The sequence below is a fragment of the Euleptes europaea genome, chromosome 4 (assembly GCF_029931775.1).
Source record: "Euleptes europaea isolate rEulEur1 chromosome 4, rEulEur1.hap1, whole genome shotgun sequence".
NCBI lineage: Eukaryota > Metazoa > Chordata > Lepidosauria > Squamata > Sphaerodactylidae > Euleptes > Euleptes europaea.
In genome coordinates this window covers 38,243,637-38,263,567 of record NC_079315.1, presented here as the reverse complement: position 1 = coordinate 38,263,567, position 19,931 = coordinate 38,243,637, and the positions used below count along the sequence as shown (strand labels likewise).

At 40.7% G+C, this 19,931-nt stretch overlaps 1 protein-coding gene across 1 annotated transcript in view; it reads left to right on the top strand.

Annotated features, from left to right (window-relative positions):
- The window catches only part of CNTLN (centlein), a 286,353-nt gene that overhangs the window by 39,305 nt on the left and 227,117 nt on the right, over nucleotides 1-19,931 (top strand). The window contains exon 3 of the mRNA XM_056848744.1: nucleotides 10,820-10,904. Within this exon, the coding sequence (XP_056704722.1) occupies nucleotides 10,820-10,904 (85 nt within the window). The remainder of the gene's footprint in view (nucleotides 1-10,819; nucleotides 10,905-19,931) is intronic.

Here is a 19,931-nt window from a genome sequence, read left to right as displayed (position 1 = left end):
GCCTTTTGAAACTTTCTTTTATAAAAATAAGCACAGATAAATACTTAATCAGTATTTGTGTACCTGTATTTATCAGGCAAAATCAGGAAGCACTTCAGTTGTATAGCAAATGTTTAAAGAAAACATCTTTTGAAGGCCTTCTCTCCAATGTTTCAGAGGGGTATTAATCTTGGAATACTTTACTAATAACAGATTGTGGCCCCTATCCAGCCACCATTATGGGGGGGGGGAGGAATGTTGCTGGATGGGGAAAATTTTAAATGGAGTGCTTCCACCATTTAGATTTGAAGTGATCTAGCCCAGGCAGGGGTAAAAAAACCTTCTGAGGTCTCCTGTGCTCTCAACCATAGTAAAATAGAGGCTAAGGTAATTCTTGCCTCGATTTTCAGCATGCCTGTTTCCAGGCTAACCCAGGAATTTGAGACTAGATGAGGAACCTGTAACACCGCCCTAAGGAATTTTGATTGGACCTTCTCCAGTGGGCTATAACTTGATTTTGAGGAGCCTAGGATTGTACCATAGGCCATTTGGCTGACTGATTTTGCCAAGAATAGTTTGAGGGGACCATTGCTCTTTATCTCTCCCATCCACTCATATTTTTCTGCTTTTCCTCTCCTCCTGGATCATCATGGGTAGGTCATGTATCATATTTAACAAGCTAGCTAGTGAGTTTATATGCTGACTTTGTGTCTGCATAGTTAGTGGCATTTAGTGTATTATCGCATAGTTGGAACTTGGTGAATCAAGCTTCAGTTCCCAGGTGGCAGTGTAAAAAATGCTCAGCTTTGATCCACTTAAGAGCACTGAATTAACACAAAGATTTTTGGCTTTGGTAATCAGACATGCAACCTGAGAAAGGCTGCTATACTAAACAGACATTACATGCAACCTCTTCCCCCACCCCCAAAATACTCAGTAGGCTTGAGCAAAGAAATTATCTCTGTCTGTCTGTCTGTCTGTCTCTCTCTCTCTCGTCAGGTAGGCTGGGAAGATGGGGCAAATGAAAAGGAACAGCCATGGGAAAGGTGTACGAGAATGTACATGTGCAAAACATTTACAAAACAATTTACAAAACTTTCAAAAGCTTAAAAAGGCAAGACATTTTTTGAGTGAGAGGGTACTTCTCATAATTTGCAATCAAATCAGTATTTGAACTGTGGCTGATTGCTTCATTAGTAGCTGACATGAAATACTAGAAAAATGTATATAAAAGAAAGTTGAAGATTATAAACACTGTGTTAGCTCTTTATGTTACAACTGTTCTTTCCTGCTTTTTTTTAAAAAAAAAGTCCTTATTCAAATGATGTCTAGATATTTCCTGTATCTTTATGTGTTTCCACTTATCAAAGAGATGCAGGCTTCTTTCACTCTGTCTTACTTCAAATATTGCTTGTAGGAGAAATGCTGGGTACTTTCATTCAATGGGGGTAAAGATCTATCTAACTGGAATCTGTTTAAATGATTTGGTCGGTTGGGTTTCTAGTCTGCAATAGACTAACACCAGTTTTGCAGCCAAATGTTTAAATTCATTAGCCGAGCAACTGTAGTGGTTTTAAGCGTCAGCTTCCTCTAGGGATGGTGGATTACATACAGCATGGCCCTCAACAGAGGGACATGGCTTTGTTAATAGATGAACAATGCTATTCTGTTGTTTTCCTGTTTATGCAAGGTTGGGTGTATATTTGTACTGCCCTACTGTACAGTACTGTTCCTCTGAAAAAATATAATGAAGTGGCAGAATTTAAATATTATGTGATTTATTTTTTTTATTTTCTGGTGGCATTATCAAGTAAACATGTTTATATTAAATCATTTAGCAATGCTCATTGATTATGCTGCCTATGGACAGATTAATTCAATCAATAGAACCCTGTCATTTTTCAGCTTCCCTCATCTATTAATCACAGTATGCACTCCAGTGTCATTTATAGACTGATTACCCATATTGTCACCAAAAAGTATTAAACTCACCATTTACTTTTAGCTTTACTAATCTATTAAGATCTTTTATGTACACTGATAAATATTTTCTTTGTGAGTGTATATTAATATAAGTTTTTAAATGTTTTGTTTTTCGTCAGATCCCCAGTAATTACTTAGTATGCTGGTTAGAATCACATAGTGTTGAGGTGTATAACCTTTACCTCTAAGGTCAACTAATTGTGTTTGTTCAAAATTGATGAAAGTTTAATATCCTGTTTCATTAAAAATTCTCAGAACATTGAACATAAGTCAACATTCCATGGAGAAGAAAGTATTACGCAGCTTGCATGTGTGCATATCTGCATATCGGAGCACAAAATATTGACATGATAATTGCAGTCAAGCCTGAGTGAACAGTGGCCTGTGGGAATTCAGCTGGTGTTGTACCAACTGGATGACTGCTCAGGACACAGTTTGAAATGCAAGGTGCAAGTTAGCACTTTATTCAGCACAGGCAGGCATCATTTAAAAATCCTTGGGGGAAACCCTGGTGATGTGCAGATGTTAAACCAGTCTGTTCTGAAGTGCTGATATTTTTGAGCACTATAAGAAACTTGTGCATTTTACATGAGAAAACGCTTGCAAAATTAAGAAGAAAATATGGATGCTTAAAATATTCAGGTTAGTGCTTTAACCATAACCTCCACAACACAGAGTAATGCATAAAGAATCGTCTCTGTATGTATAGCTGTACAAATTGTAATTGAGTTTCATCATTCAGTTTATGAGTACAAAAAAGCCAATTTTTCTAAATTAAGCTTCTTTCATAGACAAAAGAGTATAGAACGAAATATGTAGTGCAGAGCAAGAAGATAAATGGTTAACAGCGCTGTCATATACAGTTACTCCAATCTAAGCCCATTGAAATGAATGGGTTTAGACTGAGTGACTCGCCTTAGGATTGCGCTGTAAATGTTTTAATTTTTATTCGAAGCCATGATAGCAAAACAAAACACATCATTCTCTCATTCTTAAAATATTACATTATAAAAACAGTTTACATTCAGTCTTAGATGTTCCCATACTTTGTAAATTCTACAGTTTTTGAAAATTCTCTGTACATGTAAATCTGGATTGGCAGTGTCATGGCTTTTATTTTATGCTGACTATATGTTAAAGTGAGTATAAAATAAGACGCTGTTCTTTTCTGTTTTTATGGCAATTAGTAGTAACTTCAAAACTGAGTTTGCAGCCCTCAGGAAATTGTTTAATACATATAGGATCATTTGGTCACAAATGTAATCATAGCTAAACACTTCAGAGCTTACACTGCTTTCAGTAGAGGAAAGCTAACCATTCACTTAATTATTCTATTGAAATCTGGCTGGATTGTGACTGTTTTATTTTCCATGAAGTTATATAAATATTGTATGTACTACTGACTTAGTATGTATGAAAGGGGAACAGCGAATAATACACTTAAATAACCATAATTTATAAAGAAAACCTTTTCAGTATTTCTAATTCTTCAGATTTTTTTTTCTGCATGTCTGTATTTCTGTGGCCAACTAATTTCAGCAGCTACTACAATCCTATGCAGAGTCATTGCAGGCTAAGCCTATTGACTTCAATGGACCTAGGCTGGAACAAGACTTCATAGGATTGCTCGATTGATAGGGATCTGTAATGTAAGAGCATTTGTTTTCAGAAAACTGTAAGTTCATTGACATTTATCCACCAAAGTCTTTACCTTATAATAATGTTAAGCCTGATTCTACAAAACTGTTTGGCTAGCATTCAGAGAGCCATGTGGTTATCTCCTCATACTCAGCAGGCCTGGGTGTTCCCACCAGTACCTTAGTCTTTCCCACCACAAGAACAATCTCCTATATTGATTCACAGCCTGCTTTTGAAATCTTAAGTGATTTTCAGAAATTTCTTGTAATGCAAAGAAGGGATCTTGTGTTTGAGGGAGGTGGGTTTAAAGTCATGCTATATGTGCATAAACCCTTAATGGAGCTTTTTGACACTCTGGCCTTTGTCTGCATTTTATCATTGTAAACTGCAGTTAGCATCTACTTACAGTGTAGATGAAGGTAGGATTAGTAATAGAACATTCTATAATGTACATGTTAGTTTATGCCAGGGGTGTCCAATCTTTTGGCTTCCCTGGGCCTCATTGGAGGAAGAAGAATTATCTTGGGCTGCACATAAAATACACTAACTTGGGCCACACATACAATACATTAACACTATTGATAGCTGATTCATAATGTTTTAAGTAAGTTTACAATTTTGTGTTGGGCCTCATTCATAGCTGTCCTGGGCCGCATGCAGCCCCCGGGGGCCACAGTTTGGTTTATACTGTAGTTTTTAAAAATTTATTTAGCTAATTTATTTTCATTTATTTATCTATTTCTCTGAGCCACAGTTTCTGAAGGGGCTTAAGTGGCGTAAAAATCCTGTTAAAACTCACAAAACAAACAGAACAGAGGTGTGCGGTATGATGTAGCCACCAGCAAAAACAGTATTCATGAGTAGGAAAAGAAATGGGGGACCAAATAAACTTTAGCCAAACTAAGTGCAATCGAGAAAATCAGCAAAAAGCCTGAATGAACAGGAAGGTTTTCACTTAGTGGGTGAAACTAGAAAGACTGGGCACCCGATGAACAGCTGAGGAAAGGAGAGTGGTAAAGTTGAGTTGTTACCTCATAGATGATCAGTGGTGATAATCCACCACATCTCTGTGGCTGGGGGAGGGGCACAAATAGGAAGGGCTCTGTTGACGATTTGAACTGGTGATTATATGGATAATGCAGCATGTATTTCTTTAAATACCCTGGCCTCAAACTGTTTAATGGTAAACCTGCACTTTGATTTGTGCTTGGAAACGCATAGGCGGTCAGTTTAGATCACTGGTTCCCAACCGGGGGTCCGTGGACCCCCAGGGGTCCGCAAGAACTAAATTAAGGTCCACGAAACAAAGTTATAAACCCATAATAAATTAATATTTTCAATTAAAAGTTCTCTATTATAAAAATATATATTCAAATATTATTCTAAGTTTAATGTTTAACTAACAGTTATGATTAAAGTTTATTTTCAAATTCTCTGAATTTTTATTTTGAACCTTGGGGTCCCTGCACCGAACAAAAAAGTCCTAGTGGTCCCTGGTCAAAAAAAGGTTGGGAATCACTGGTTTAGATCCTCCGATAATGGAAACTTGGTTTTTCAATAGCTTGTGAGAGTTAACCGCCCTTATGTCACATTTTGTGCTAATTGGAAACGTCAGAAGGCGCCCATGTACCGCACACTGCAGTAATCTAGTGATGCGAGCATGGAGTTTTATGTGGTATAGGAAATGGAAAAATAGTTGACAATTAATAACTGTGCATGCCTTTGGAAAGAATTATGTAATGTTAACTGAAGCTCTTGTTTACTCAGTTGGTACACAGCTTTATACTTTGGAGAGTTTGTGTAAGAAAAGATAGAAACTTAGTAGCAATTGGGGGCCCACAAGGAATTACCAGGATACGGGAAGATCAATTTGGAAATCCTCCAGCACTCCATATCTGCCCTTCCAGGATTCCCTGTGCTCTCAGTGGTTGAGCAGGCTGATTTTCCCTTTAACTGACCTTCAGCGTTCCCTCCCTTCAAAAGTATTTGCCACCCTCATCACGCCATTTTTTTTTTTGAAAACGTGTTTTCTTTCTTGTAAATGTACAAGATTATATTTTTTCCATACTTGGGGAGTCCCTTGGGTGTACAGAGACCCTTACCTTGTCTTTTGGTGGCCCCACTACACTGTTTCATCAACCACAGAGAGCCCAGTCAATTTACTATTAGAGCATCTTGCAGCTTCCGCTCATACAGGGCACATGCGGGGTTTGTAGTAACTGCTTGATGAGAATGTTACTCATTGAAACAGTCGGAAAATGCTAGAAGCAGAAACAGGTTTGCACATGGAAGAACAAGCCAAAACCACCTTCCTCTATAGGATATCCATAGTAAAATAAATTGAGATCTGAACGCCAGGAAAGCACCATGTTCAGAACATTGTACGGTTGTGTCTGCTTAGTCTGTGGCAGCAAGTCAGTGTGCTCACTCAAGGGAGAATAAGAGCAGCACTTATGTGCTTACAGTGTTCTTGTTTGTTGGGGTTCTTGCTGTTGCAGTGTGAACCTGGAACAGTTCCTACATAACTTTGAGTGAGGTTCAGAGCCTCTTAGCTTTAACCGTTGAACTTGAGGTCCGTAGACACTTCTTTTCAGTGGTTTCTAAACCTGAAGAGTGAACAGAATTTTGAAAATCAGTTTCTTAGCTGAGGGGGATGTCTGAGGGGAAAAAAAATCCACATGTTAGCAACTTGTCAGATTGAAGCCGCTATATTTTTACCTTGTTTTAATTGTTTATGTTAAGCAAAGGTTAATTGATGGTACCACAGATTTTTATTTGTATTTATTTTCATAATTTCTCTTTAGTACTACTGCTTTGCATATTTATAATAGGAAAGATAATATTTTATAAACTTCAGCAGTGCACTTTTGAAAATATTTGCGGTTTTTAGAAACTGTAGGTTCTGTTTTCACACCTCATTCGGAGTTAAATGCTTCCTCATCGTCTCCAATATTTCATTTTTGACAACTCATTAAAAATGGGCCAAATCCCAGAAAATATGATCCTGTCATGTTGCATAATATATAGCATGGGCCATATGCAATAGAAAATTGTTAGTTAATGATTTAGAATAATTTCTCAGATTTTTTGGCTTTCAGTGGCTGGTGAAAACTGACTGTGAAAAATCCATGTGGTTAAATACAGCTCTGTTAAACATTTAAAATAGGCGGTACTCATGGGAAAAGTGATTGGAGCTTAAAACTTGTACAAATTGACAGCCTCTCTTCACTCCATTTTTCATCCTAAAGAAGTCTGCAAATATTCTTAGCGCACATCATTATTGCTCATCAGTGGTTCTAATTAGCTAAACTGGAGTTTGTCTCAGTCATTGATCATCATCAACTCTTTGACAGTGCCTGAATATATTTTTTTCTTGTTTGGGTGAACACTTTTTAATGTAGGCATGTACAGTGTATATTTTTTCACGATGCCGTTTACCTTTGCAAGCAAACCTTCCTTCTGCTTTCCCCCTTTCCATCATACTTAAAATGTAGCAGTGGGTTCAGTGATATGCTAGTAGCTTGAAGCATACAGTAATATTACTTAGCTTCTCTTCTGGGAGCTTCCCTGTAATGAATATTGGAAGATATCCTATGCCACCAGGAGGAGCTGGTGATAAAATTCCATACCAGTTTTTAATTTATGCTAAAGGCTTCTGCTTGCACCCATTGTATGCAAAAATGGAAGCATTTAGACAGTAACTATGTGTTTATGCAATTATTGTGATAACTAATGGAGACACATTCCTGGCCAGTGGGTGGTATTGTCTTTCCTTTGTAGCCTGCAAAAAGAATTTATTTTCAAAAAGTCAGATGGTGGGTTCATGCAAAAAACCCAAAAAAAGTTTCTTCATTGTTAAGTGCAGTGCTGCTTATGCTTGCTGTTTTCATTGTTCTTGAGTTACACACTGAGGCTGCAGTTCAGAGTGGGGATGTTTGTAATGCACTGTATTGCAGTTGCTGTTTGCTTCCTGGATGAAGAGCAGTCAAGTGGGTTTATTAATCTTCTGTCTCTGCAAGGGTGGTGATCCAGTTAAGGACAGTCAGCCATCTGAGTGAACAGGATTCAATTGATTTCCAAAATGTTCTAGGCATGTTTGGAATCTCTACAGTGACTCTTATAAAACTTTTGCATCAACATGGAATTATGAATTTTTGAGGCGTTAGGCAGGGTTGCTTCTCTGGGAGACCACTTTGAAAGAAGACCTCCCCTGTTGAAGGAGTATCTGGCCAACTGAAGGCTTGTTTAAAAAAAATTCTGGGCAAAATGATGGAGTGGGTAGTAAAGCCACTCTGGGCTTATGTGACTGGGACCTTCTTCCTTTGGCCAAATCAGTCTGGTTTCAGGCCTTGTTTTGGAACTGAGACATCATTTGTTACTCTGGTGGATAATCTCCATTTTTGGTTGAACAAGATAAATATTTTCCTGATGACAATGCTTTAAGTAAAGGAGGTCAGGGAGTCAGCCCCACTATTTTAGAAGGATCTGAGGTAGGCCATGATTTGGCACCCTACCTTTGTTCAAGGATATCTTGCCTCAGCTGTTAGCCAGACTGGCTTGCCTCAGCTGTTAGCCAGACTGACCATCTCCTGCTACACACTTGGTTTGGTTACATACTCCCTCTTGTTTAACAGGTTTTTTTTACACATACCAGGATTCCTAGATGATTCCAAGTCTGTGACATGACACTGGCTGAGGGTGCTCTTTAACCAAGTGGAAAGTGCCTCACTAATTTCTTTTAAAATTCCCTTCTCACTGGAACCACATCATAATCCAAAAGAACCCTGATCCCAAAGAGAGCAGTACACATTCTTCAACTCCAGCACAGGAATGAGTGGGAGAGGGCAAGAATGCTGAATCCCCCAGGCCCAGATTGCTTTGAGAGGCATAAGAAGTCTACTTGCCTCATTTTGATCTCACGTAGTATCATTGCGATGCCTATAGTCTGCTAGATAGATAGATGCCTATAATCTGCTAGAAGCTTCTCTAGGAATCTCAGATTCATATTAACTGTTTGCCTGACTTTAAATCGTAATATGTTTTCTTGCAGCAAGAGAGCACTTGCTTGATTTCCAGTTAAGTGAAGAGTTTGTGTGATTATGGTTTCCCAGAGATGCTTTTTGTTTCCTTAAGGATTGATAAATTACCGTATATACCCGTGTATAAGCCGACCCGAGTATAAGACGAGGTGCCTAATTTCACCCCTAAAATGGGGAAAAATTAGGCACCCACGTATAAGCCGAGGGGGAAATGCACCCCCTCCCCCACCGCAGGCTTACCTGACCGGGCTCCAGGCGCGCAGGCAGGCAGCGGCGGCGGCCCCCTCCCTGCGCGCAGGAGGCCCGCAGGGTCGGCAACTGGGAGGACCGGCCCGGGTGAGGGGGGTGGGGGAGGAGGAAACCGCTGCCGCCCAGCAGAAGGGGGTGAAGAAACTGCCGCCGCTGCGCAGAAGGCGTGATCGCGCAAAAGGCACGATTGGGGGGGGAAGCCACCGCCACGCAGAAGGCGCGATCGGGTGGGGTGGGGTGGGGAAGAAGCTGCCACCGCCGCCGCGCAGAAGGCGCGGTGGGGTGGGGCGGAGAAGGCGGGACAGCCCGCCAATCAGCTGGCCGGCGGGAACGCGCTGGGAGAGGGCCCGGCAGGCGAATTACCGTATTGGCCTGAGTATAAGCCGAGGTGAGTTTTTTAAGCCAAAAATCATGGCTAAAAAACTCGGCTTATACTCGAGCATATATGGTATTTCCATCTCTCATTCTCTTTTTTAAATTGGGGGTGTATGGGAATCTTTTACCAGGATTCTGTTGTGGTTCTCAGCAGTGCTAGGAGAAGGTGGCGCAGGAGTCCAAATGCCCATCAGGAGCTGCAGAGAGAATGACTGGATTCTGTCTTTTTTGGGCTGGAGGCCCTGCTGGAGGAGGAAGAAAAAAATGCTTTGGGCTATTTGGTCATCCTGCTTTCTTAAAATCCAGACTGGAAAATGAAAACATTTCTGAAAACTCAGTAATGATAGTATAAGAAATAACACTTTATTAGATGGTAGGAAGAATTGCAAACATCAATGCTACATTTATATTTTCTATGCCTTATTTACTATGCCTTATTCATACATGCTATGTAATGTAAGAAAAGTTGGTAGTCGCTGATAAATGCAAAGAGGCCTATGTATAGTAGAAAGGTATGAGCAAGATAAGACAAGGAAGAGAAACAGAGAGGCCCGCCTGGGGAAGGAAAGTACTTGTACTAATCACAGTGTAATGCAACTCAAGTGGAATGTGTCAACAAAGGAGATAACGGAATTGAGATGTTACAGGTGTCTAGGATCAGGTATTGGGTGGAACTGATGGCCAATTATGGATTAGGAGGGGTGCTGAAATGAGACCCAATGTGTTACAAGATGCAATGTCAAACCAATCAAAGGTGTTAACTGGCGAAGTATAAACTGTCTTGTACCTCTGTGATATCTTTGCACAGGCTCTGGAAACGATTCCCCTGTGCCTTATTTGTGGCTCGCAAATAAACCAATTCTTGCCTTTTCCACTCCTCAATGTGGTTTTCTTTTGGTCTCATACTACACTAGGCAAAAGAACCTGTGCCTGCAGAACAGTCAGGTATCAGCAAACGGATACACTTTAGCCCAGAACAACATGCTACCCCGTGAATGTATTTTGGCACTGTGTGGAAAGACTGGTGCTGAGGCCAAGGAGCATTTAAAGGGATAATACCATGCCACATCTGGAACTTGCTTGAGAAGATAGTGTAAAAAAAATCATTAGGGAACAAAACATCTTTCCCTCAAATCTGCCAGTTGTTGACAGTTTTAATACAGTACGCTTTTTGAGTATACAGATGGGAAAATAGCTGTGTTCTTCAATATGTTGCTCTTATTATATCCGCAACATGAAACTAAGGTTTCTCTGATATCAGTAATGGGGTGGGGGTTGAGGCTCATCAGAAAAGATACTCCACAGATCTTTTGAAAAGTAACATATCTGAGCTTGGTACCCTGTTTCATTTAGAATAAAGTTGTCTTAGTTGTTTGGTGATAAAATTTGCTGTCACTTGCCATATGTTCCATGATTAATTCTGCAAGGGCTGTCAGCCTTAGATAATTTAATTTCCCCCGCTTTAAAATGACATTCATTATTATCAGGACATGAAAAATTCAAATGATTAGCGGCAAATTATGACTAATAAGTGTCAATATATTTTTTGTTTCTAGAGAAAAGCAGAAAGCTGAACTCAAGGACAGGAAGGTTTTGGAGATTTTGCAAGTCAAAGACAGCAAAATACAGACACTGGAACAGGTGAGTATTGTATTTAAACTACAGGTGAGAAGAATATTGCTGTGGTCATTAGCTGAATCTGCACTGAGTTCTCTTTTCTACACCATCTAAAATAAGGAACAGGAACTGGAAAATAAGGGTTGCCTGAGAGCCTAATTGTGATGATGTGCCACCAATTAGACCTCACAGTTTCCAGTCTAGAGTCTAGTGAGGGATGTGGAGGGACCAGTGGTTATGGCAGTGGAGTTTGGTAGCAGTACATTTATGGAACATGAATGTTCATAAATGTTCATTAAGCCTTCAGCCTCCATTGTCTCCATTTCATCCTCCTATAAAACTAGTTGCTGGCCCAGCAAATAAAGGAAGAAACTAACCATCTAAATCACGCACTGCTAGCAAACGGCTACTCCAAGAATGAAATCAGAAGGGCCATTGAACCAAACAAAAATAAGAAAACTCAAGAAAAACAGTCTCCCATAGGAAAGGTATTCTTGCCATTTATTAAAGGAGTCACTGATAGGATGGAGAAACTTTTGAAAAAACATAACCTACAAACAGTGTTTAAACCCACCAAGAAAATACAACAAATGCTACGATCAGCAAAAGACAAAAGAGACCCCCTCACCTCTGCAGGAGTATATCGTATACCTTGCAGCTGTGGAGAAGTTTACATCGGGACCACAAAACGCAGCATACAAACAAGGATAAAAGAACATGAAAGATACTGCAGACTTGGCCAACCTGAGAAATCAGCAGTGGCTGAACATGGACTGACACAAACAGGACACAGGGTCTTATTCCAAGACACTGAAAGACTGGACAATTCTACCAACTATTTTGTCAGATTGCACAGAGAAGCCATTGAAATTCATAAACATCAGCACAACTTTAACAGAAAAGAGGAGAGTTTAAGAATGAATAAGGCTTGGCTTCCTGCCCTGAAAAACCTCCAGACAAAGACAACATTCAACAATAGCCATACAGATTAGTTTTGGATTACACACATTAACAGATCACTTCAGGATACAATGGTTCCATATTAACACACCATACCCTCATTAGTACATTATCTTGATACTTACAGGACAATACTTTTGCAGGACAATACTCAGCTCAAACCCAACCCCTTTCTGACTATATATTACTCTTCCTACACCCTTGACACTGAGAGACACTGTCCTTCAGTGTTACTACTCTGAAGATGCCTGCCACAGTTGCTGGCGAAACGTCAGGAAAGAAAATTCCAAGACCACGGTTACACAGCCCGGATAACCTACAAGAACCAAAGGCAGGAGATTTGCTCGGGTGCAACATGTAAGTCTACAGCGTGGTGTTTTAACTAGAAGTACATTTGAACCATTTTTCCTACATCGGTGATACTGTACAAGGAGCTTGTATTTCATCCTGTGATCCCGCAGGTGTCCTGTTTGTTTTTTTTCTCCCTGTGGAAAACCTTTTTTCCACCTCAAACCTTCCTGAAAATATAACAGGTTCCCAATGTCCTGGTCATTGTCCTGCTTTGTATTTCTGGAACATTTCTTGTCCTTTAATTTTTTAAAAAAAGATTTTTCCTATCGTGCTTAAAGGTAAAGGTCCCCTGTGCAAGCACCGGGTCAATCCTGACCCATGGGGTGATGTCACTTCCCGACATTTCCAAGGCAGACTTTATTTGCGGGGTGGTTTGCCAGTGCCTTCCCCAGTCATCTTCCCTTTACCCCCAGCAAGCTGGGTACTCATTTGACCGACCTCGGAAGGATGGAAGGTTGAGTCAACCTTGAGCCGGCTACCTGAAACCGACTTCCGTCAGGATCAAACTCAGGTCGTGAGCAGAGCTTTGGACTGCAGTACTGCAGCTTAACACTCTGCGCCACGGGGCTCCTATCATGCTTAACTGTTCATTAACCTCGAGTGTCTTGCTAATTTCATCTGCTTTTTCTTTTAGCACAATCTTAGCCTGACTTCATAAGCCATGACTTGGGTTACAGGACTATCCACTTCTTTCTTCTTGCTGTTCTATGGCATTGCAGAATGGTGGGGAAATACATGCACTTATAAGGGCACTTGCCCAAATCTATACTCTTTTTAGGTGGAAAAAATGGAGCTTGCAAGTCTGGGAAGGACAAATATACATGGAATACGAATGAAGATTACAACAGGGACAGAAAGGAATGCTGCTGAAATTCTATGAATCAATAACGAAACTGTTTATTTCATTGTTATCCCAACCACTCTTTGAGAAACTCAGGGCAGTATAAACACTATCTTTACAGCAATCCTGAGGGGGTAGGCTGGGCTAAGAGAGAGCCTAGCCCAAAGTTCACTGAAGCTGTATGGGAATTGAATATCAGGTCTTCTAGGTCTACCTCCAGGAGCCACTTACACCTGAGTGGCCTTGGACTCATGACCTTTTCAGATAGACATCTTCCATTCTGAGGGCTGTTTTGTAGAAGTACTCATTCTGTAGGGAACTGCAGCTAATCTGTGTCCCTGACAACTATGCATCTGTTTGAAAACATGTATTGGACTCATTCACACATTACATTTTCAGGTGTGTTTTTAAATAAACTTAGGTGTATATGTAGCAACATAATATATGATGTGGTACTCAAACAGTACACATATTGATCCATCCTTCTGAACTGACTTTTGAATGTTATTTCAGAGGGTTTTTTAGCTTCTTGTTGGAAATGGTTTTTCTGGAAGAATACTAGTTCTAGATAGTCCTTCAGGAGCATCCTATTCTATGAACATATACTTAGGTTTACATCTCACTTTATTCAGTGGGACTTACTGCTAAGTAAGTTTGCATAGGATTTTAGCGTTAGAATTATTCTGAAATGATATTGCTTTCTGAATCTAGACATACACAAATTTAAAATTACAATAGTAAATGTAGTGGAGGATAAAGTGAAATGTAAAATATGTATTTCTCTAAGCCCATTTTTCTCATTCTTTTTTACCATTCAGTTTTCAACTATCCTGTCAGTGCTGAATACAGCCACTTGGATGCAGCAGAGTATCTACTCAAAAATCACTAAAACTGCTTGTAATTTAATTTTTTCATATGTCTATTCTAAATTTAAAGTATGCATGGGAAAACAAAACCAAATACTGAGGGTTGTTTTCACACATCAAGTCTTCCAAGTAGCATCTTCAGTGAAAATAGACTAATTAAACTACATGCCTTTTAAATAGGGTTAAACTACATGCCTTTTCACTAGTTAAACTACATGCCTTTTAAATAGGGTGCAACATGGATGGCTCCTCTTGAATCCTCAGAAGATTAGTTGCTGTGTGTATAAGTAGCCTAGCCATGCCATCTATTGGGTTGTATGTTTTTTAGTTGAGATGGAGTTTCATAATGCATGTTCATATTGAAAAAGGTTATTTATTACTGTTACTTTACCTATTTATTTATCACATTTTAAGCGAACCCTTCCTCCAAGGAGCCAAGATGGCTGCTTCTATACCAGGGCTTGTAGTGATTTGGTAGTTCTGTCTTGTGCTCTTGAAGTAGCAAACTCACAGGTGAAGAAAGGTAATTGTAGTGATGGGGGGAGTTACTTGCTAACCTTTTTATAGGGTTTTCAGATCAGCAACCAGTAGTCTGATTTTGCTTTTAAAACTGGTAGAAAGGCATAGGTGATCGGTAATAAGAGGTGACTGGAGGATGGCATATTCTAAGTGAAAGGAGGTACGAGGTAGAGGGTACTCTGGCAGCATTGTGCAGGTACCCAGATGCTGATAGGCTGCTTGTGCAGGACACATTCTTGCTCTGAAAATGACAAAGGAATTGGGATGTCAGTTTGTTTCTGCAGATCTCCTGTGTTTTGAATGTTGCCTGACAGAGCAGAATAACAAGTGCAGCCTTTCTCCCATAACTGCATCCCCATGTTGGATGTGGCTGCACCTCTTAGATTTTGTCTGTCAAGGAGCTCTATAAGGTGGCAACCCTAAAAGAATATCTGGCTTCCCACTCTTTATTACTTCTATTTGTGATCTGAGTGGCACGTAGATCACTGACTACCACTATGACAGCTGAGAAGCATCCATTGCCTCTTTACAGTTGAGTGGCTGCCTATGATGATGCAAGACTCACATTGAGATGGTAGTGGATAGTATGTGCAACTTTGTTCAAAAGCAGCCACATGTAAAGCAGTTAATCTAACCTGGACATGGGTCCTGACCTGGATGGCCCAGACTAGTCTGATTTTGTCAGATCTCCGAAGCTAAGCAGGGTTGGCCCTGGTTATTATTTGAATGGGAGACCACCAAGGAATACTGGGTTTTGATGCAGAGGCAGGCAATGGCAAACCACCTCTGTTAGTCTCTTACCTTGAAATCCCTACTGGATTGCCATAAATTGGCTGCAACTTGACGGCACGTTACACACACAACCTGAACATGACCAAGGCACGCATCAGCATGGTTAGATCTAGTTTTTCAAGGAAGACAAACTAGCTGAAGCTGGTAAAAGGTGCTTTGTACCACAGTGGACATTGACTCCATCTGTAACCTGGATGTAACAACACGCTCAAGCTGTGAACCTGTTTGTTTGTTTGTATCCCACCCCTCCCCAACCATTGCTGTGGTCAGGGCATCTCACATCATTCATAATAACAATAAATAACAATTTATTATAAATGCAATTTACGACAATGATATAATAATAAATAACACTCTGTTAATACTGTAATAAAATCTAAAAATTGCATGATTGCACAAATCCACAGGTGCCATTTGGGTGTAGAGATATGCATCAAGTCAGGTAAGCAAAGGAGGGGTGGGTACAATAATCCAGGATGGAATCAAAATAGCAGATGGTATGGTGAGTGCAGGGAGGCCAGTTATGATGGAATTGTTGCTGCTGTCAACCATAGGCCTGGTGGAACATCTCTGTTTTACAGGCCCTGAGGAATGGTGCTAAATCCCACAGGGCCCGGGTCTCATTCGAGGAACTGCAGTCCTGCCCAGAACAGGCTGCATCTTAGTTCCTCTATAAGTATCACCATTGACCAAAAGCACATCAGTCTTATTTGTAATTAGCTTCGGTTCATCCAGCTCTTTAGGATGTTCAGTGTCTCACTTGATTTAACTGTTGAAATATAAAGTTGCATATCATCTGCATATTGAAGACAGTTAACTCTACAACTCTGGACTACCTCTCCCAGTCACTTCAATGACAATGTTAAGTAGTGTGGGGGATAAAAGATCCAACCTTACAGAGTCTTGTGACATAAATGCCATGGGATCAGACAACAATCCTTCTGGAACTGTGTAGCCAAATAGGAATGGGACCACAAAAGTATGATGTTTCAATACCAATCCAGAGTGTTCTGTTGCTTCTTTTGGAAACCTAATTCACATTTCTTGTTTGTTCACTGCCTTTTCATTATTTTGACACTTGAGTCAGCCCAAATCATTAAACTAAAACCAGACTTCCTTGTTTTAGCGGGAAACTGTCGCTTCAGCCCTTCAGTAAATCTCAAATATATAAAAGAAAACTTTCTTTAAAAAATTAAAATTGCAACAAATTTAAATTCTGAAATAAACTTCTAGTAATTTCATACATTACTTTTTCAGACATGGTGTTTGAAAAAGCATGCACTTTCTAATGCAGCTAGATTCAAATCCAGTGGCACCTTAGAGATCGACAAGCTTTCGAGAGTCAAAGCTCCCTTTATCAGATACCCTTTGTAATATTTCAGTGGTTGCTGAAATGATGTGTCTTTGTTATAGGCATATAGATTAGAAGGCAAACAGGGAAAAAATGCAATATTTGAAGAAGCCTAAAGGCCCAGGAATTGGTTTCAGAGTTTATATATACTTACTACTTGACTGTAGGTCACTACATAATTGATGCTGCTGTTGATCTGCCTTGTTTCTACTGGCAGCATGTGGAAATAGGTGAAAATACAGTAAGAATTTAGGATGGCATGGTTCAACTTTGTATTTCTCTGAAATGGTCAAATTTCCCAGATCCACCTACTGTCTTTATTCTTACTGCATCTGTCTACCTCAAAGCAGATAACAACATAAGGTTTCCAGTCGAGTACACCTGGTTCACTTACTCTGAGGCCACAATCCAAATTAGAATTAAGCTTGCCTAGACCCATTGAAATTAATAGACTGTACTGAACTCTGTTGGATTCTGAAGAAGTAGCCAATTTCTTTATTTCAGTGAAAGCATTAAAGACTTATCTGGTGCTTTGAAGGCTAAGAAACTTATTGTAGCATAAGCATTTGTGTGTGTGTGTGTGTATATATATATATATATATATAGAGAGAGAGAGAGAGAGAGGGGGGGGGAGGGAGAGAGGGAGAGAGGTCTGCAAGCTGAAACCAAAATTTAAGCAAGAGTGGCCCTTGGGAACACAAGAAGCAGTCTGTTTCTGAGCAGAGAAAGCTGATGATGGGTATGCCTAGCAAGATTAATAGTGTCAATGAACACCTAACTATTACTGTCTGTAGTGATCTATCCATACGGATCAACAGTGCCATCTTGAGCAGAGTTACATCATTCTAAACCCATTGAATTCAATGGATATAACTCTGCTTAGAGTGGCACTATAAGATCCACAGTTCTTCAGTACTATGTGGGATTGTGAAACTCAGAGGTGGTATACTATAGAAGGAAAAATGACTCCAAATTGAGGAGCTACAATATTGACATGGACACATCTTATCCTATTTTGCATAACTTATTCTACAATGTTTACTGGTTTGCATAATTCTTGTTCTACTAAGAACAAGCAAAGACAAGCAAACAGCTGTGCAAGGCACTGAAGCTCCCACCCTTAGCCACTAGAATGGTTATTCAGCTGCCAGGGTGGTCTTAGTCATTCTGGACCTCCAGAATAGCTACTGCCCTCTCAGCGAGGGCCACCTCAGCCTTAAGGAACAGATAGCTTCTGTGAGGTGGGAAGGAGCTGCTGCCGCTTAAAGCCAGCTGCCCATTCCTGGACGGTGAAGGTGCGAGCAGCCACTGCTGTGAGTTGGTAGCCCCAGCCTGCAGGAGCCTACTCTTATGCTTTCCCCCCTTCGTGGTGGGGTGGGGAGTGGAGCTGTGGGTAGGTCTCTTTGAAGAACTGTTTTTTGCCTCCCAGTCTGCCCAGGTCAGCAGGTGCAGGGGTAGGGTGGCAATCAGATGTAAGGTGGTGGTGTGGCGCCCTCATATATCTAATTGCCTTATCTGCTATGCTTAACCTGATGCTGCCCATCTCGACTCAAGTGAGGATGGCAGTCATGGCACTGTGGCAGTTTGACGGTTGGGAGTTCGCTAGTGTAGGCAGCTGCCTTTGTTGTCTTGTGGCTATGACCATCTCTGTTGGCAATTCATCCTCTTCTGCAGTGGCAGCAGAAATTGCCCATGTACGTTCAGGCATACCTTGGTAACCTTATCAGTAAAGGAAAGTAAAAGGAGATACTCAGGAGGCTGAATTATGTATCTCCTATGTATTGTGCACCTTTTCTGAGCTTCTGTGCAATTGCAACATGCAAACAATTACTATGTGTCCAGTGAAAGCCCTGAGAGCCAGAACTGTCCCCAGTGTTAAGTAATATAACCTGACACAGGTTGTCAGTAAAGTCATCTTTTAGTGTGGTTGTTGAGGAATAGCCTTTCTTGGTCTTTAAAAATAGTGATTGTGCCCCCCCTTTCCCCCCCTCCAAAGCACTTTTCCACTTTTGTTAGTCATGTTGGATTGTATTAAAGTAACTTGATTGTTTTGGGTAGGTTGAGTAATATTTGATTTATAGTTCAGGCTGAATTTTTCCATGTTTAATGTTTCATTGCTGTCCATGTCTTTTGTAGCCACTGTTGAATTTTGACATAATTATCAGTGCTCCCCCCAAACCCTTCATATGTAAGGTACATATAAGGTTTCACTGATTTCCACCCTTCCCCCCTCAGGACTTAGGAGCCCCCCTCAAAGGTGCTGGTACTCAGTTCTGGTGAGCCAAAAAAAGAAGTCCTGATTATCATTTATAGAATACATTTGGAGATGGTGGCCAACGTAGGGTTGGATCCAGTGCATAATTTTCACTTGCCACTAGACCTCTTACACAAGCAGAAGTGAACACATGAAGCTGCCTTATACTGAATCAGACCCTTGGTCCATCAAAGTCAGTATTGTCTACTCAGACTGGCAGTGGCTCTCCAGGATCTCAGGCTGAGGTCTTTCACATCACCTACTTGCCTGGTTCCTTTAAATGGAGGCGATGGGGGTTTAACCCGGGACCTTCTGCATATTAAGCAGATGCTCTACCACTGAGCCACAGAAAAAGACTGCAGCCTCTGATTGTGCTAAGTCAAACTGTTGTATCCACACTTGTATTTCTGCTTTCACAAGCTATTGTGCAACCATCCTGGTATTTCTGCCTTCATTAGCTATAGTATAAGGTGGAGAGGACTACTTTTAAGAGGGGTCTATAATGCTGGGGGCCCTGACCTGGATGGCCCAGGCTAGCCTGATCTCATCAGATCTCAGAAGCTAAGCAGGGTCAGCCCTGGTTACTATTTGGATGGGAGACCACCAAGGAATGCCAGGGTTGCTGTGCAGAGGAAGACACTGGCAAACCACCTCTGTTAGTCTCTTGCCATGAAAACCCCAAAAGGGGTAGCCATAAGTCAGCTGCGACTTGACAGCACTTTACACACATAATGCTGGGGACAAGTTTCCTGCCAAAAACAGTGCTTTTTCTGACTTGGTGAGGACCACAATGTTGAAGACTAGCCACTGTTAAAAATTTACCAAAAAAGGTTCGTCACAACTGCTCCTACTGCCACAATGCTAATCTTTAGAAGGGAACACTTAAGGGATAGATCTTGTGATCTGTGTGCACAAGGATTGTGGGATAGGGAAGATCTCGGACTGTTGGCATTTTCTGCATTTGGTTCCTGGCATTTAAACCATAGTTTCCAACATGAGGTCTAAGTCAACTTCAACCACCTCATAGAATCATAGAGGTGGAAGGGACCACCAAGGTCATCTAGTCCAACCCCCTGCACAATGCAGGAAATTCACAACTACCTTCCCCCACACCCCA